This window comes from Natrix helvetica (genome assembly GCF_964273705.1).
Source record: "Natrix helvetica genome assembly, chromosome: W".
Classification (NCBI taxonomy): Eukaryota; Metazoa; Chordata; class Lepidosauria; order Squamata; family Natricidae; genus Natrix; species Natrix helvetica.
The window spans coordinates 20,823,818-20,837,712 of record NC_138555.1 but is presented as its reverse complement, the minus strand read 5'-3'; the positions used below and the strand labels follow the sequence as shown (position 1 = coordinate 20,837,712).

At 49.6% G+C, this 13,895-nt stretch overlaps 1 protein-coding gene across 8 annotated transcripts in view; it reads right to left on the bottom strand.

Annotated features, from left to right (window-relative positions):
- Positions 1-13,895, bottom strand: part of LOC309400757 (WW domain-containing adapter protein with coiled-coil-like) — a 105,414-nt gene that overhangs the window by 19,042 nt on the left and 72,477 nt on the right. For all 8 annotated transcript variants that reach the window (XM_081969397.1, XM_081969398.1, XM_081969403.1 and 5 more), the window contains 2 exons: positions 3,380-3,498; positions 97-271 (listed from right to left, as the gene is read on the bottom strand). In XM_081969397.1, the coding sequence (XP_081825523.1) occupies positions 97-271; positions 3,380-3,498 (294 nt within the window). The remainder of the gene's footprint in view (positions 1-96; positions 272-3,379; positions 3,499-13,895) is intronic.

Genomic DNA, 13,895 nt, shown 5'->3' with positions numbered 1-13,895 from the left:
TCGTATTTTCAGGGAAACACGGTAGTACTTATTAAATGTTATCAGACACACAAACGTGCTAATAGATCTGGTCTACAACACATAAAAAATAGTCACCTGCTTTTCTGCATGATCTGCAGGCCATCCTTGGACATGCTTTATAAGATTCTCATTGAAATGGCCTGCTAATGTAGGAGTTAATGAACATGTAGGCCATCCAGATACATTTTGTGGTGCTGTTGTGTTTGAAACACTTGTATTGGAGATATGAGTTGGACCAGGAGATGGAGTACTATAAGAAAAAAAAAAGAACTGTCACTGTACATTAATTCATACAATTTTCAAATCTTCTAGCTCTAATTTTTTTCCTGCTACTTTGCCAGCCATTAATGGTATGCATTATTAAAAATATTAAAAGTATACATTACATAAATATATTCTCTTAGATGTATGCAAGTTATACTGAATTATTTCAATAATTGACAATTTTACCAGTAGTAATAAGATGTTGATTTTAAACATTGGCTCTTCTTAGAGAATCACCAAAGGAGCTAATGAGTTATTAGACTACATGTATATTTTATCCACTGCTTTCCACAAATCTTTAGTTTGTATAGTTGAAGAACAGTTTTTTGATGTATTCCATTTAGAGCATGGATGTCCAACCTTTTGGCTTGTCTGGATTGCACTGAGTGAAGAGGAATTGTCTAGGGCCGCATATAAAATATATAATGTAGTTAATGCATATAAATAAAACATTTTTATATGAACTTATGGGGCCGCATGCAACCCGTGGGGTGTGGTTAGACACAGCTTATTTACACCTTTTTGAACTGGAGTGGCATAGAAATGTTGACAATAAAAGAAACAGCACCTAAGAAAAAGCATTTTTAAAAATTAACTAGGCTTACTTTTACATTTAAGGGGGAAAAAACCTATTACCATCTATCAAACTGCTGTTTCTTTGAAGGATACATATTTACTATTGTTAACTCCAGCATCCACCTTCTACAGTGGGGCAAAAAAGTATTTAGTCAGCCACCAATTGTGCAAGTTCTCCCACTTAAAAAGATGAGAGAGGCCTGTAATTGGCATCATAGGTAGACCTCAACTATGAGAGACAAAATGTAAAAAAAAAACCCAAACAATCACATTGGCTGATTTGGAAAGTATTTATTTGCAAATTATGGTGGAAAATAAGTATTTGGTCAATATCAAAAGTTCATCTCAATACTTTGTTATATATCCTTTGTTGGCAATGACAGAGGTCAAACGTGTCCTGTAAGTCTTCACAAGGTTGGCACACACTGTTGCTGGTATGTTGGCCCATTCCTCCACGCAGATCTCCTCTAGAGCAGTGATGTTTTGGGGCTGTCGCTGGGCAACATGGACTTTTAACTCCCTCCAAAGGTTTTCTATGGGGTTGAGATCTGAAGACTGGCTAGGCCACTCCAGGACCTTGAAATGCTTCTTACAAAGCCACTCCTTTGTTGCCCGGGCGGTATGTTTGGGATCATTGTCATGTTGAAAGACCCAGCCATGTTTCATATTCAATACTCTTGTTGATGGATGGAAGGTTTGCACTCAAAATCTCATGATACATGGCCCCATTCATTCTGTCCTGTACACGGATCAGTCGTCCTGGTCCCTTTGCAGAGAAACAGCCCCAAAGTATGATGTTGCCACCCCCATGCTTCACAGTAGGCATGGTGTTCTTTGGATGCAACTCAGCATTCTCTCTCCTCCAAACACGACGAGTTGTGTTTCTACTAAACAGTTCTATTTTGGTTTCATCTGACCATATGACATTCTCCCAATCCTCTTCTGGATCATCCAAATGCTCTGTAGCAAACTTCAGACAGGCCTGGACATGTACTGGCTTAAGCAAGGGGACACGTCTGGCACTGCAGGATCTGAGTCCCTGGCGGCGTAGTGTGTTACTGATGGTAGCCTTTGTTACGTTGGTCCCAGCTCTCTGCAGGTCATTCACTAGGTCCCCCCGTGTGGTCCTGGGATTTTTGCTCACTGTTCTTGTGATCATTTTGACCCCACGGGGTGAGATCTTGCGTGGAGCCCCAGATTGAGGGAGATTATCAGTGGTCTTGTATGTCTTCCATTTTCTAATTATTGCTCCCACAGTTGTTTTGTTCACACCAAGCTGCTTGCCTATTGCAGATTCAGTCTTCCCAGCCTGGTGCAAGTCTACAATTTCGTTTCTGGTGTCCTTCGACAGCTCTTTAGTCTTCACCATAGTGGAGTTTGGAGTGTGACTGTTTGAGGTTGTGGACAGGTGTCTTTTATACTGATAACAAGTTCAAACAGGTGCCATTGATACAGGTAATGAGTGCAGGACAGAGGAGGCTCTTAAAGAAGAAGGTACAGGTCTGTGAGAGCCAGAAATCTTGCTTTTTTGTAGGTGACCAAATACTTATTTTCCACCATAATTTGCAAATAAATTCTTTCCAAATCAGCCAATGTGATTGATTGGTTTTTTTTAACATTTTGTCTCTCATAGTTGAGGTCTACCTATGATGCCAATTACAGGCCTCTCTCATCTTTTTAAGTGGGAGAACTTGCACAATTGGTGGCTGACTAAATACTTTTTTGCCCCACTGTACCTCCGAGAAAGAAATGGGAGAAGGTAAAACATATGGCTTAGTAAGAGATGTGCAGTTTCTCTGAAATGTACTTACTGTAAGTAAAATTGTCTCTTAGGTTGTACAACGAAGTTTCTGTTCATGAGTTACTTTAGACTGTTTACTCTAGAATGAAGGTGATGGGAATTATTTTCATAAAAATCAAGGGAATGGGTGGGGAAATATCTTCCTCTATCATGCTTCAAGTCTTACATAACTCTCTGATATCTTCAGCTATGTAGTTCTTAAAATAAGAGTAGAGTATGAACATGCATTCTATTGCTTGGAAAACAACTGAAATAGATCTTATAAATTTCATAACTCCGTGTATTTTCATTCTGTATTTTACAATTAGCAATGTTTGGGCTCAAAGTGGAAAATGTTTCTGGTTCAACAGAATCCAAATGTTTAATACACAACTATGCACAGAACTTAGGCAAATGCATGTATTCAGGTCCAGCTTACTAGAGCACTTGTGTTCTTTCAGCCAAATTGCACTAAGAAAAACATTAAAAGATATTGGTGGTAGTTGTTTGCAGAAGAGATATTTCTTCTTAAAATCAACGTGACCCAGTTCAAATAAGGAACTATTAGATCCACAATTATTACCTTTGCAATGCATAATTCAAAATTTAATTTAAAAACCCTGTGTGTATATGTAGATATGTGTAGATGAGAAAGCATGTCATTCAAAATGAGCAGCTATAATCAACATTTCTAGAGCAATTCATGGTGAAATCAATACTCAACTAATTTAAATTTACCTTGAATGCTGAAGACTTCGAGGAGAAGCAGGTTCATGACCTTGTGGCTTCTCAGTAATCACAGGCTGCTGACACACTAACTGCAAAACTGGTCCTTGCTTAATACCTGAAGTAGCAACCTGAAGTTCAAAACATGATTAGATATCAAGATTTGTTCAAACAGCTAAAACCAACACTTACAACCAATGCTATCTTGGAATTCATTAACAATTAACCTGCTCCTATGTGGACCCAATTTTGGGAACCATAGTTCAAAATGTCAGTTGGTCTTACCTGAACTGCATGTCTCAAAGGTGGCGTGGGAGTAGTCACATCTGGGTATTAACACAGCCCTTTTGCCCGGAGACTGAGGTAAATCTTGAGGCCACACCTCTGCTCCTCCTCCTGACTTTCCCAGATTAACCGATGGTCCTGTTGCAGAGAAGCCTGGGAAGGAAGGGGACAGAGAAAACACACATGCACCTTCCTGCCCGGTCCCTGACTGACCATAACTGACTAACTCAGGCCCCTATGCGCAGGGCGCCCTAACGGGTGGGGAGTTTAATTTAATTTAATTTAATTTAATTTAATGCTTCTAGACCGCCCCCTCTCCCGAAAGGGACTCGGGGCGGTGTACAGTTCATACAAAATATATCAGATACAATAAAATTAAGTATGTACAGTTGACAGTTGACATGGAGGAGGTAAGAATGACATTAAAAGAACTGTACAAAGCAGATTAAAATAAGTTCAAACCCCTAAAAACAAATACAGTGAATTAAAAAACCCCTAAAATAACCAGATATAGTGCGTTTGCCAGGAGGGACAGTTGAATTATGCCAGGCCTGCTAATCGGAACAGGTGGGTCTTCAGTTTTTGCCGGAAGGAGCGGAGGTCAGAAGTGGTTCTAATGTCGGGGGGGAGGTCATTCCAGAGGGTTGGGCCCATCACAGAGAAGGCCCTACTCCTCGGTGTCGCCCGCCGGCATTGTCCAGTGGATGGCACCAGGAGAAGTCCCTCCCTGTGTGAGCGTATTGGCCGCAGGGATGTATGTGGGAGGATGCGATCCCGCAAGTAACTAGGTCCCGTGCCATGGAGCGCTTTAAAGATGGTAATCAGCACCTTGAAACGCACCCGGAAAACCACAGGCAGCCAATGCAGCTCGCGCAGGAGAGGTGTTACGTGGGAGTACCTCGTACTCCCCATCACAGCCCGCGCGGCTGCATTCTGAACTAACTGCAGTCTCCGGGCGCGTCCCAAGGGCAGCCCCATGTAGAGAGCGTTGCAGTAATCCAGGCGGGACGTCACCAGCGCATGAGTGACCGTGCGTAGGGCATCCCGGTCCAGTAGGGGGCGCAATTGGCGCACCAGGCGAACCTGGTGGAACGCCCCCCTTGCCACGGCCGCCACATGGTCATCCATTGACAGCCGGGCATCAAGGAGGACGCCCAAATTGCGCGCCCGTTCCACAGGGGGCAACTGCTCGCCCCCTATGGCCAGCGATGGAATCAGCTGGCTGAATCGAGGTGCCGGTAGCCACAGCCACTCAGTCTTGGAGGGGTTGAGTTTAAGTCTGTTGTCCTCCATCCAGACCCCGACGGCCTCCAAACACCGGGACATTACTTCGACAGCCTCGTTGGGGTGGTTTGGAGTTGAAATATACAGCTGAGTATCATCAGCGTAGAGGTGATACTCAACCCCAAAACCACGGATGATCTCACCCAGCGGCTTTACATATGTGTTGAACAGGAGAGGCGAGAGGACCGACCCCTGTGGCACCCCACAAGTGAGTGGCCTCGGGGTCGACCTCTGTCCCCCTGTCAACACACATTGCCTCCGGTCGGAGAGGTAGGAGCCGAACCACCGCAAAACGGTACCTCCGACTCCCATCCCCTCCAACCGGCGCAATAGGATACCATGGTCGATGGTATCAAAAGCCGCCGAGAGGTCTAATAGGACCAGGATAGAGGAGCAACCTCTATCTCTGGCCCTCCAGAGATCATCAACCAACGCGACCAAGGCTGTCTCTGTGCTGTGCCCAGGTCGGAAGCCGGACTGGCGTGAGTCTAGATACTCGGATTCGTCAAGGTGTCGTGGAAACTGCTGGGCCACCACATTCTCAACAACCTTCGCTAGAAACGGAAGGTTGGAGACTGGACGATAGTTAGCTAGCTCCATTGGGTCGAGTGAGGGCCTCTTAAGTAAGGGCCTCACCACCGCCTCTTTCAAGGCGGTTGGTAAGGATCCCTCACCCAATGAGGCATTCACCAGGCCCAGAAGCCAGCCTCGTGTCACCTCCCAAGATGCCAGTACCAACCAGGAGGGACACGGGTCCATTAAACATGTGGTGGGTCGCAGCCGTCCACGCAACCTATCTAAATCCTCGGGGGCAACAGAATCAAACTCCTCCCAGGATGGTCTCACAAGACTCGCTGTTGGCGGCTCGTCTGGTCCACTGAGTGGGGCCCATCCGCTCCGGATCTGAGCGACTTTGTCCTGCAGATATTCCCCAAATTCCTCTGCTCTGCCCTGTAAAGGTGCCCCCTGCGTCCCCTGTGACAAGAGGGAGCGGGTCACCCTAAACAGGGCAGCAGGGCGGTTATCCGCGGACGCAATAAGGGTGGCACAATATCTACGTTTGGCCGCCCTTAATGCCACCAGGTAGGTCCGCAAGTAGGATCTTACCTGTGTTCGATCAGATTCGGAGCGTGAGGACCTCCACCTGCTCTCTAGACGTCTCCTGTGACGCTTCATCACCCTCAGCTCCTCGGTATACCAAGGAGCCCGGGTGGGTCGCTGCCGCAGGAGAGGTCGCAAAGGCGCAATCCGGTCCAAGGCCCCAGCCGCCGCCCTATTCCAGGCGGCCGCTAGGTCCTCCGACCGAGCGCGGGTCAGGGCTACAGGTAATGGCCCAAGCTCCGTCTGGAACCTATCCGGCTCCATCAGGCGCTTGGGGCGGTACCAGCGTGGACCGTCTGGTCCCGCCTCCTCGCGGTGGGGGGTAGCGCCAGGGAAGTTAAGCCGGAGACATGAGTGATCTGACCATGACTGCTCACACGCCACCTTCGAGACATGCAGTTCAGGTAAGACCAACTGACAGTCTCCAAAGTGGGGCGTGGGAGGAGTCACATCTGGGATATACCAAAGCTAGATGTCCGTGGGAGGGAATCACTGGGCCTGAGGCCCCGAGAGTCAAGGACTCCCTGAAGAACCCCCCTCCCGAAGGCTGCCTCCAGCCGATAGTGCCTGATGAAAGGCGAGGGCCAGGCGGCTGCTCTGCAGATCTCCTCGATGGGAGCCTGGGTGGCCCAGGCCACTGAGGTGGCTGCACTTTTGGTGGAGTGCGCATTGATGCCCTCTGGAACGTGGAGCCCTCATGCCTCATAGGCCTTGGAGATGGCCAATCTGATCCACCTGCTGATGGTGGCCGGGGAGACCTTAGCTCCCTGGGTAGAAGGTTGGAAAGAGACGAAAAGCGCCTCCGACCGTTTGAAGGTCGCCGTGCGCCTCAGGTAGATGCGCAGGGCTCTTCTGACATCCAGTCGATGCCAAGACCTTTCCCTTTCCCTGGAAGGGTTCGGGCAGAAATCCGGGAGGACTATCTCTAGCGCCCTGTGGAAGGGTGAGTTGTTTTTTGGCATGAAAGCGGGGTTCAGTCTGAGGACGACCCGGTTGTCTAGGAATGAACAGAGATCCTCCCTGCTGGAGAGAGTGTTAAGCTCGGACACCCTCCTGGCTGAGGTGATCGCAACCAGGAAGACCACCTTGAGGGTCAGGAATTGAAGGTTCACCTCCCTCAGGGGCTCAAAGGGAACCTCCGTCAGCGACTGGAGCAACATGGGAAGGTCCCAGGTCGGGAATCGGTGAACCACGGGAGGCCTCAGATTCACTGCCCCCTTGAGGAATCACCTTAAAACCGGGTGCTGGGACAAGGGTCGGGAGCCCCCCCCCCCCAAAAGACAGTGGACAGGGCTGAGACCTGCCTTCTGAAGGTACTGTGGGCCAACCCCTTCGCCAAGCCCTCCTGGAGGAAGTCCAGGACCTGGGGCACGGAGGCCGAGGACGGGTCAATCCCCGCCATTGGGCACCAGGTCGCAAAGGCAACCCAGGACGCATTGTAGATGCGCGTGGTGGAGCTCCTCCTGGAGGCCTCAATGGTCCTAATGACCGTAGTGGAGAAATGCCCCCCCCTTAACTGCTCCCGCTCAAGCCCCAGGCGGTCAGATGGAGCCACTCCGGGTCTGGGTGCTCCAGAGTCCCCTGGAGCAGAGCCACCTCCCCCTGCAGGATCCTCCAATGGGGAGATGTAGACATGTCCACCAGGTCTGCAAGCCAGGGACGACATGTCCAATAGGGGGCCACCAGCACTACCTCTGCTCTCTCTGCTACTAGCTTCCTCAGGACCCCGGGGATGAGGGGAAGGGGAGGGAAGGCGTAGAGGAGGCCGGGGCCATCTGCAGCGAAGGGCATCTGTGTCCACTGCTCCTTGGGTTGGAAACCTTGATATGAATCTGGGCAGCTGGGTGTTCAACAGGGATGCGAAGGGCCGCTACTCCCCACCACGGGGAGGCGGAACCAGAGTGCCCAAGATGGTTCCGCCCCAGGCGCCTGATGGAACCTGATAGGTTCCAGATGGAGCTCGGGCCATTTCCTGTAGCCCTGACCCACACCCGTTCGGAGGACCTAGTGGCTGCATGGAATAGTGCGGCCGCTGGGGCCTTGGACCGGGTGGCGCCTCTGCGGCCTCTCTTGCGGCAGCGAACCACCCAGGCTCCTCGGTTCACCGAGGAGCTGAGGGTGATGAAGCGCCACAAGAGACGCCTAGAGAGCAGATGGAGATCATCACGCTCTGAATCTGACCGAACTCAGGTAAGAGCCCATTTACGGACTTACCTTGTGGCGTTAAGAGTGGCCAAGCGTCAGTATTGTGCCACTCTTATTGCGTCCGCAGATAACCGCCCTGCCGCCCTGTTTGGGGTGACCCGCTCCCTCCTCCAACAGAGGCCGCGGGAAGCTCCTCTGCAGGGCAGAGCAGAGGAATTTGGGGAATATCTGCAGGACAAAATCGCTCAGATTCGAAGCGAGTTGGTCCCTACTAGTGGTCTGGAAGGGACGTCGGAGGCGGGTCGTGAGGTCCCATTCTGGGAGGAGTTTGACTCTGTTACTTCCGAAGATATGGACAGGTTGCGTAGGCGACTGCGAGCCACCACATGTTTATTGGACCCGTGTCCCTCCTGGCTTGTACTGGCATCCTGGGAGGTCACACGAGGCTGGCTCCAGGAGTTAGTCAACGCTTCCTTGAGTGAAGGGTTTCTGCCGGCCGCCCTGAAAGAGGCGGTGGTGAGGCCCCTCCTCAAGAAGCCTTCCCTGGACCCAGCTCTGTTAGCCAACTACCGTCCCGTCTCCAACCTTTGCTTTCTGGCGAAGGTTGTAGAGAGTGTGGTGGCACAACAGTTTCCGCGCCACTTGGAGGAAAATGATTATCTGGACCCGCGCCAGTCCGTTTTCCGGCCCGGCCACAGCACGGAGACGGCATTAGTCGCGTTGGTGGATGATCTTTGGAGGGCCAGAGATGGGGGTTGCTCCTCCATCCTGGTCCTATTAGATCTCTCGGCGGCTTTCGATACCATCGACCATGGTATACTATTGCATCGACTGGAGGGGTTGGGGGTGAGGGGCACCGTTTTGCGGTGGTTCTCCTCCTACCTCTCTGGCCGAGTGCAATTTGTGTTGGCAGGGGGGCAGAGGTCGACCTCGAGGCCGCTCTCTTGTGGGGTGCCACAAGGGTCGGTCCTCTTGCCTCTCCTGTTCAATACATATATGAAGCCACTGGCCGAGATCATTCGTGGGTTTGGGGTAGACTACCATCTGTACGCGGATGATACCCAGCTGTACATTTCTACCCCAAACCACCCCAACGATGCCATCGAAGTGATGTCCCGGTGTCTGGAAGCCGTACGGATCTGGATGGGAAGTAACAGACTCAAGCTCAACCCATCCAAGACTGAGTGGCTGTGGCTACCGGCGCCCCAGTTCAACCAGCTCACTCCATCTCTGGCCATTGGGGGTGAACGTCTGGCCCCCGTGGATCGGGTACGCAATTTGGGCGTCCTTCTGGATACCCGGCTGTCCATGGATGACCATGTGACAGCCGTGGCCAGGGGGGCATTCCACCAGGTTCGCCTGGTGCGCCAATTGCGTCCCCTATTGGACCGGAGCGCCCTTCGCACAGTCACTCATGCGCTTGTGACGTCCCGGCTAGACTACTGTAACGCTCTCTACATTTATTTATTTTATTTATTTATTAATCTAATTTATATGCTGCACCCTCTCCACCAAGGGACTCGGGGCGGCGTATAAATTACATGGGGCTCCCCTTGAGATGCACCCGAAGGCTGCAGCTGGTTCAGAATGCGGCCGCGCGGGCAGTCTCAGGAGTCTCTAGCTACTCCCACGCAACACCTCTCCTGCGCGGGCTACACTGGCTACCTGTGGCTTTTCAGGTGCGCTTCAAGGTGTTGACCATCATTTTTAAGGCGCTCCATGGCACAGGACCTAGTATTTGCGGGATCGTATCCTGCCCCATACATCCCTCCGGCCGATTCGCTCACACAGAGAGGGACTCCTCCAGGTGCCGTCCACTAGGCTGTGCCAGCGGGCGACGCCTAGGGGAAGGGCCTTCTCTGTGATGGGCCCGACCCTCTGGAATGACCCCCCCCCCCGACATTAGAATGACTACGGATCTCCGCTCCTTCCGTCAGAAACTTAAAACCCACCTATTCCAGCTAGCCGGCTTGGCCTAATTCCACCTATCCCACCTCAGTCCTATTTCTAAATTTTTAAGATTGGTTTTAAGGTGTTTTTTAATTTTTATAAATTGTACAGGGGTTGTTTAATTGGATTTTTACCTATGTGTATGATTGTTTTTTTTTTTTAATTTTTTCCTGTACACCGCCCCGAGTCCCTCCGGGGAGAGGGGGCGGTCTAGAAATTTAATAAATTATTATTATTATTATTAGTCTGGAGTTGAGTAACTTGAGGTCTAAGATGGCCCTCCACCCCCCTGAACTCTTAGGAACTAGAAACAGGTTTGAATAGAATCCTGATCCCTTCTCCCCCTCTGGAACCAACTCCACTGCCCTGATAGCTAGCAGGTGTTGGATAGCCTTGCGCATGAGAGAGCGCTTGGCAGGATTCCTAGAGGCGGCGAAGGTTCGGAACCTATTCGGAGGCTGCGAGCAGAACTCCAGCTTTAGCCCGAGCCTAACAGTCTGGAGGACCCACTCATCCGTGGTGATGCGTTCCCAGGTAACCGCGAACAGGGAGAGGCGGCTGCCAATGGGGTGATCCAGGGCCGGATCACTTGAACCTGCAGAAAAGACGGCCCCCCCCTCCCCCCCCTCCCCCCCGCGAAAGGGCCGCTTGCCCTGCGGTTGGCTCCTGAATCTGTTCCTGGAAAATTGCCTATCTCCCTGCCTGGGGAATCTAGGTGCAGGGTACCTCTGTTGTTGGAACTCCGACTCAGGAGGACGATAGGATGTTCTCCTGGGGTAAGGAGCCGGTCGGTGGTCTGAGAGTCTGTTCGTGGCCAGGAAGACCTTACGTTTGTTCTTGTCTTCCACGAAAATGGGGCCAGCGATGAGCCGAAGAGCTTGTCCCCGGTGTAATCTGCTCCTGCCAGGTGCCATTTTGCCCGGGACTCGGCCTGCCAATGGCGCAGCCACAGCAACCACCTGGATGCTACTGAGGAAGATAAGGCTCTAGACCAGTGGTTCCCAGTGGGCAGTACCGCCTTCTGGGGGGCAGTGGGATAACTTAGGGGGGTGCTAAGAGGCAAGGGGGCTGCAGGGGGGCGCTAAGAGGCAAGGGGGGGCGGCAGGGGGGGCGCTAAGAGGGCGAGGAAAAAAGATTGTATATTGTGTTGGCTGCAGAGGGCGTCACCCCTAGGTTGGTAGCTTCCCCTTAGCTAATTCTCAGATGGAAAGGAGAAACTTGCCGAGCAGATGATGGACTTTTTAAAGCCCATCGGCACGGGCACAAGGACGAAATTACCCAAACAAACCTGGAAATAGCTGCGGGTTTCCCTTTAAGCAACGTCACCACCCTCCCCTCCAATCACTGCCCTCCTCCCAGGAGAAGGGTGCACACCGCTTCAATCTGCCGCCCCTCAACACCGCCGGCGTCTTAACCAACCGGCTTGGCTTGTGAAAATGGGTTTTTTTTAAATGGTCGGTGGGTGGGGAGATCGTGCACGGTGTTGTTAGGGGGGGGGAAAAACCCCACCAATCGAATTCTAGTTGAGCTTGCGAGAGAGCTCTTTGCCACTTTAAAAAATGGTCACATATTTCGTGCCATCCTTTTCCTTTGCATGGAGACGCTGATGGGTAAAAGTAACTGTGGGGAGGGGGTGATGAGTGGAAGTGCGGTCGCTCCCTTTTGGTGGTGTGGACTTTGATTAGGGAGGTTTGGATTACCAGCAGGAGGGAGCTCGTATTGCAATCTTCCGTTTCTAGCCTTGGAAATACAGGTGTTGTTAAACTCACGGGAGCTTTCTTTGATATAGGTATAGTATACTATATGTATATACTACTATAGTATAGGTCAGGAGTCCCCAAACATGGCAACTTTAAGACTTGTGGACTTCAACTCCAACAATTCTCCAGCCAGCATAGCTGGGAGTTGAAGTCCATAGCTGTCTGGAGAATTCTGGGAGTTGAAGTCCACAAGTCTTAAAGTTGCCAAGTTTGAAGACCTCTGGTATAGGTTCTCCTGTTTGAGCAGGGGGCTGGAACAGAAGACCTCCAAGGTCCCTTCCAGCTCATTTATTCTAATCTAAAGTTTATAAAAGCTTCACTCAATGCTGGTCGCGGGTGGATTTTCTTTTAGGATATGTGTTTAGTTTTTGAAATATCCCCATTCCCATCCTCTCTCCTTGCGGAATTACTGGTTTTGAATAGTTGGTTCAGCGAGCAGAAGTTTAGCCATTGAAACCACGTAAGCATTTAAAGGCAGAATGTTTGTGTCGTGCAAATAATTGGCAATCTGAAGGAAATAAAATTATATTGTATGCCTTTGTATGTGTGGATATGTGCACACATAAATTTTGCAGCAGGGTTAACAATGACCAGAGCACCTCTTGGTTAGCATAGCCAATAAGAAACTTGGCCAATAATATTAAGGCAAGTATGAGCAATTATCTGTCCATGGTTGCTTAAAAAATGACACCAGAGTTTCTTGCCATTTTTGGATGGGGACTGGATGAAAACAGTAATATAAATCTTAAAATTGAGATTTTTTTTTTAAAAAAGGAAAAATAGATTGTACTTCAGTTTTGCTTAGATGTGTGATGTGAGTCAACCGTTTTTGATATTTAGACCACCAAATCTTAAAGACTATGCAGATGGTTTGGAAGGGGTTAGTAGTAAAGCTAGTGTTGATATTGTGGAAATTAATGAAACTGAAAATTACAGTGATGTTATTGCAGGGATGTGACAGCTAAAGTTGTTTCTCTGTCATTCTAAGACTTAGATGTCTGAGTGATATCAGGATCTTTTTTTGATGGAAATTCCAGATTGGGTGATAAATCCATTTTCAGATACTGAGGAAGATGGGGTAGTGGAGGAACAACTCATAGAGCTGCAAAATGACACTGAGCTGAAGCCAAGTTTAAGAAATCGTACCAAGAGTTTTGGTTACAGAAAGAAATTTCTGATCGCTATCCTGCACTATGGACAGTGGTTAAGAAGCTCCTTGTTGCATTTCCAACATCATATTTGGTGGAATGTGGCTTCAGTGTGGTCATCCAACTTCTCTCCAAGCAAAGAAATCGACTCCAGATTACCGAACGTGGTGATTTAAGACTCCTGCTAAGTGACTTAAAACCAGACATTGGGCAACTGGTATCACTTCATTAAGCCCATCCATCACATTAAGAATTTACTGAACAGTGAAGTAGTTACTAAATTTTACTGAGTTTACTAAGTTACTAGTTACTAAGGTTCTTGATAAATGACTATCAGACTTTGAAAACCTGGTATCACTGGATCATGTTCAACAATTTTGTTGAATTAACATTAACTAAAATGTTTTAAAATCGGATTTTGAATAAATGTGCAATTAATTGTTACGGTTTTGAATTTTACTGTTACTATCTTCCTTCCATCGTGCAAACTGCCCAGTCACATGACCCCCCCAGCCACGCCCACCAAGCTATACACACAGAATCGGTAGTAAAAAAAATTGAATTCCACCACTGGGTGGGGGGCACTGAGGATAAGTTTGTAGCACCAAGGGGGCGATGGACTGAAAAGGTTTGGGAACCACTGCTCTAGATGAATGCTTTACCACGTCTAGGGTGGCGTCAGCCGAGAATTGTGTGGCTGCCATTAACTTGGTGATGTCCTGCAGCCGCCTCACATCTGACACCGGTGTCCTGTCCCGAAGCTGCTCCAGCCCTAGCAGGGTGGACCTGTTGAAAAAGGAGGCGCCCGCCGACGCCCTAATTGCCCATGTCACTGCCTGAAAGGTCTTGCGCATT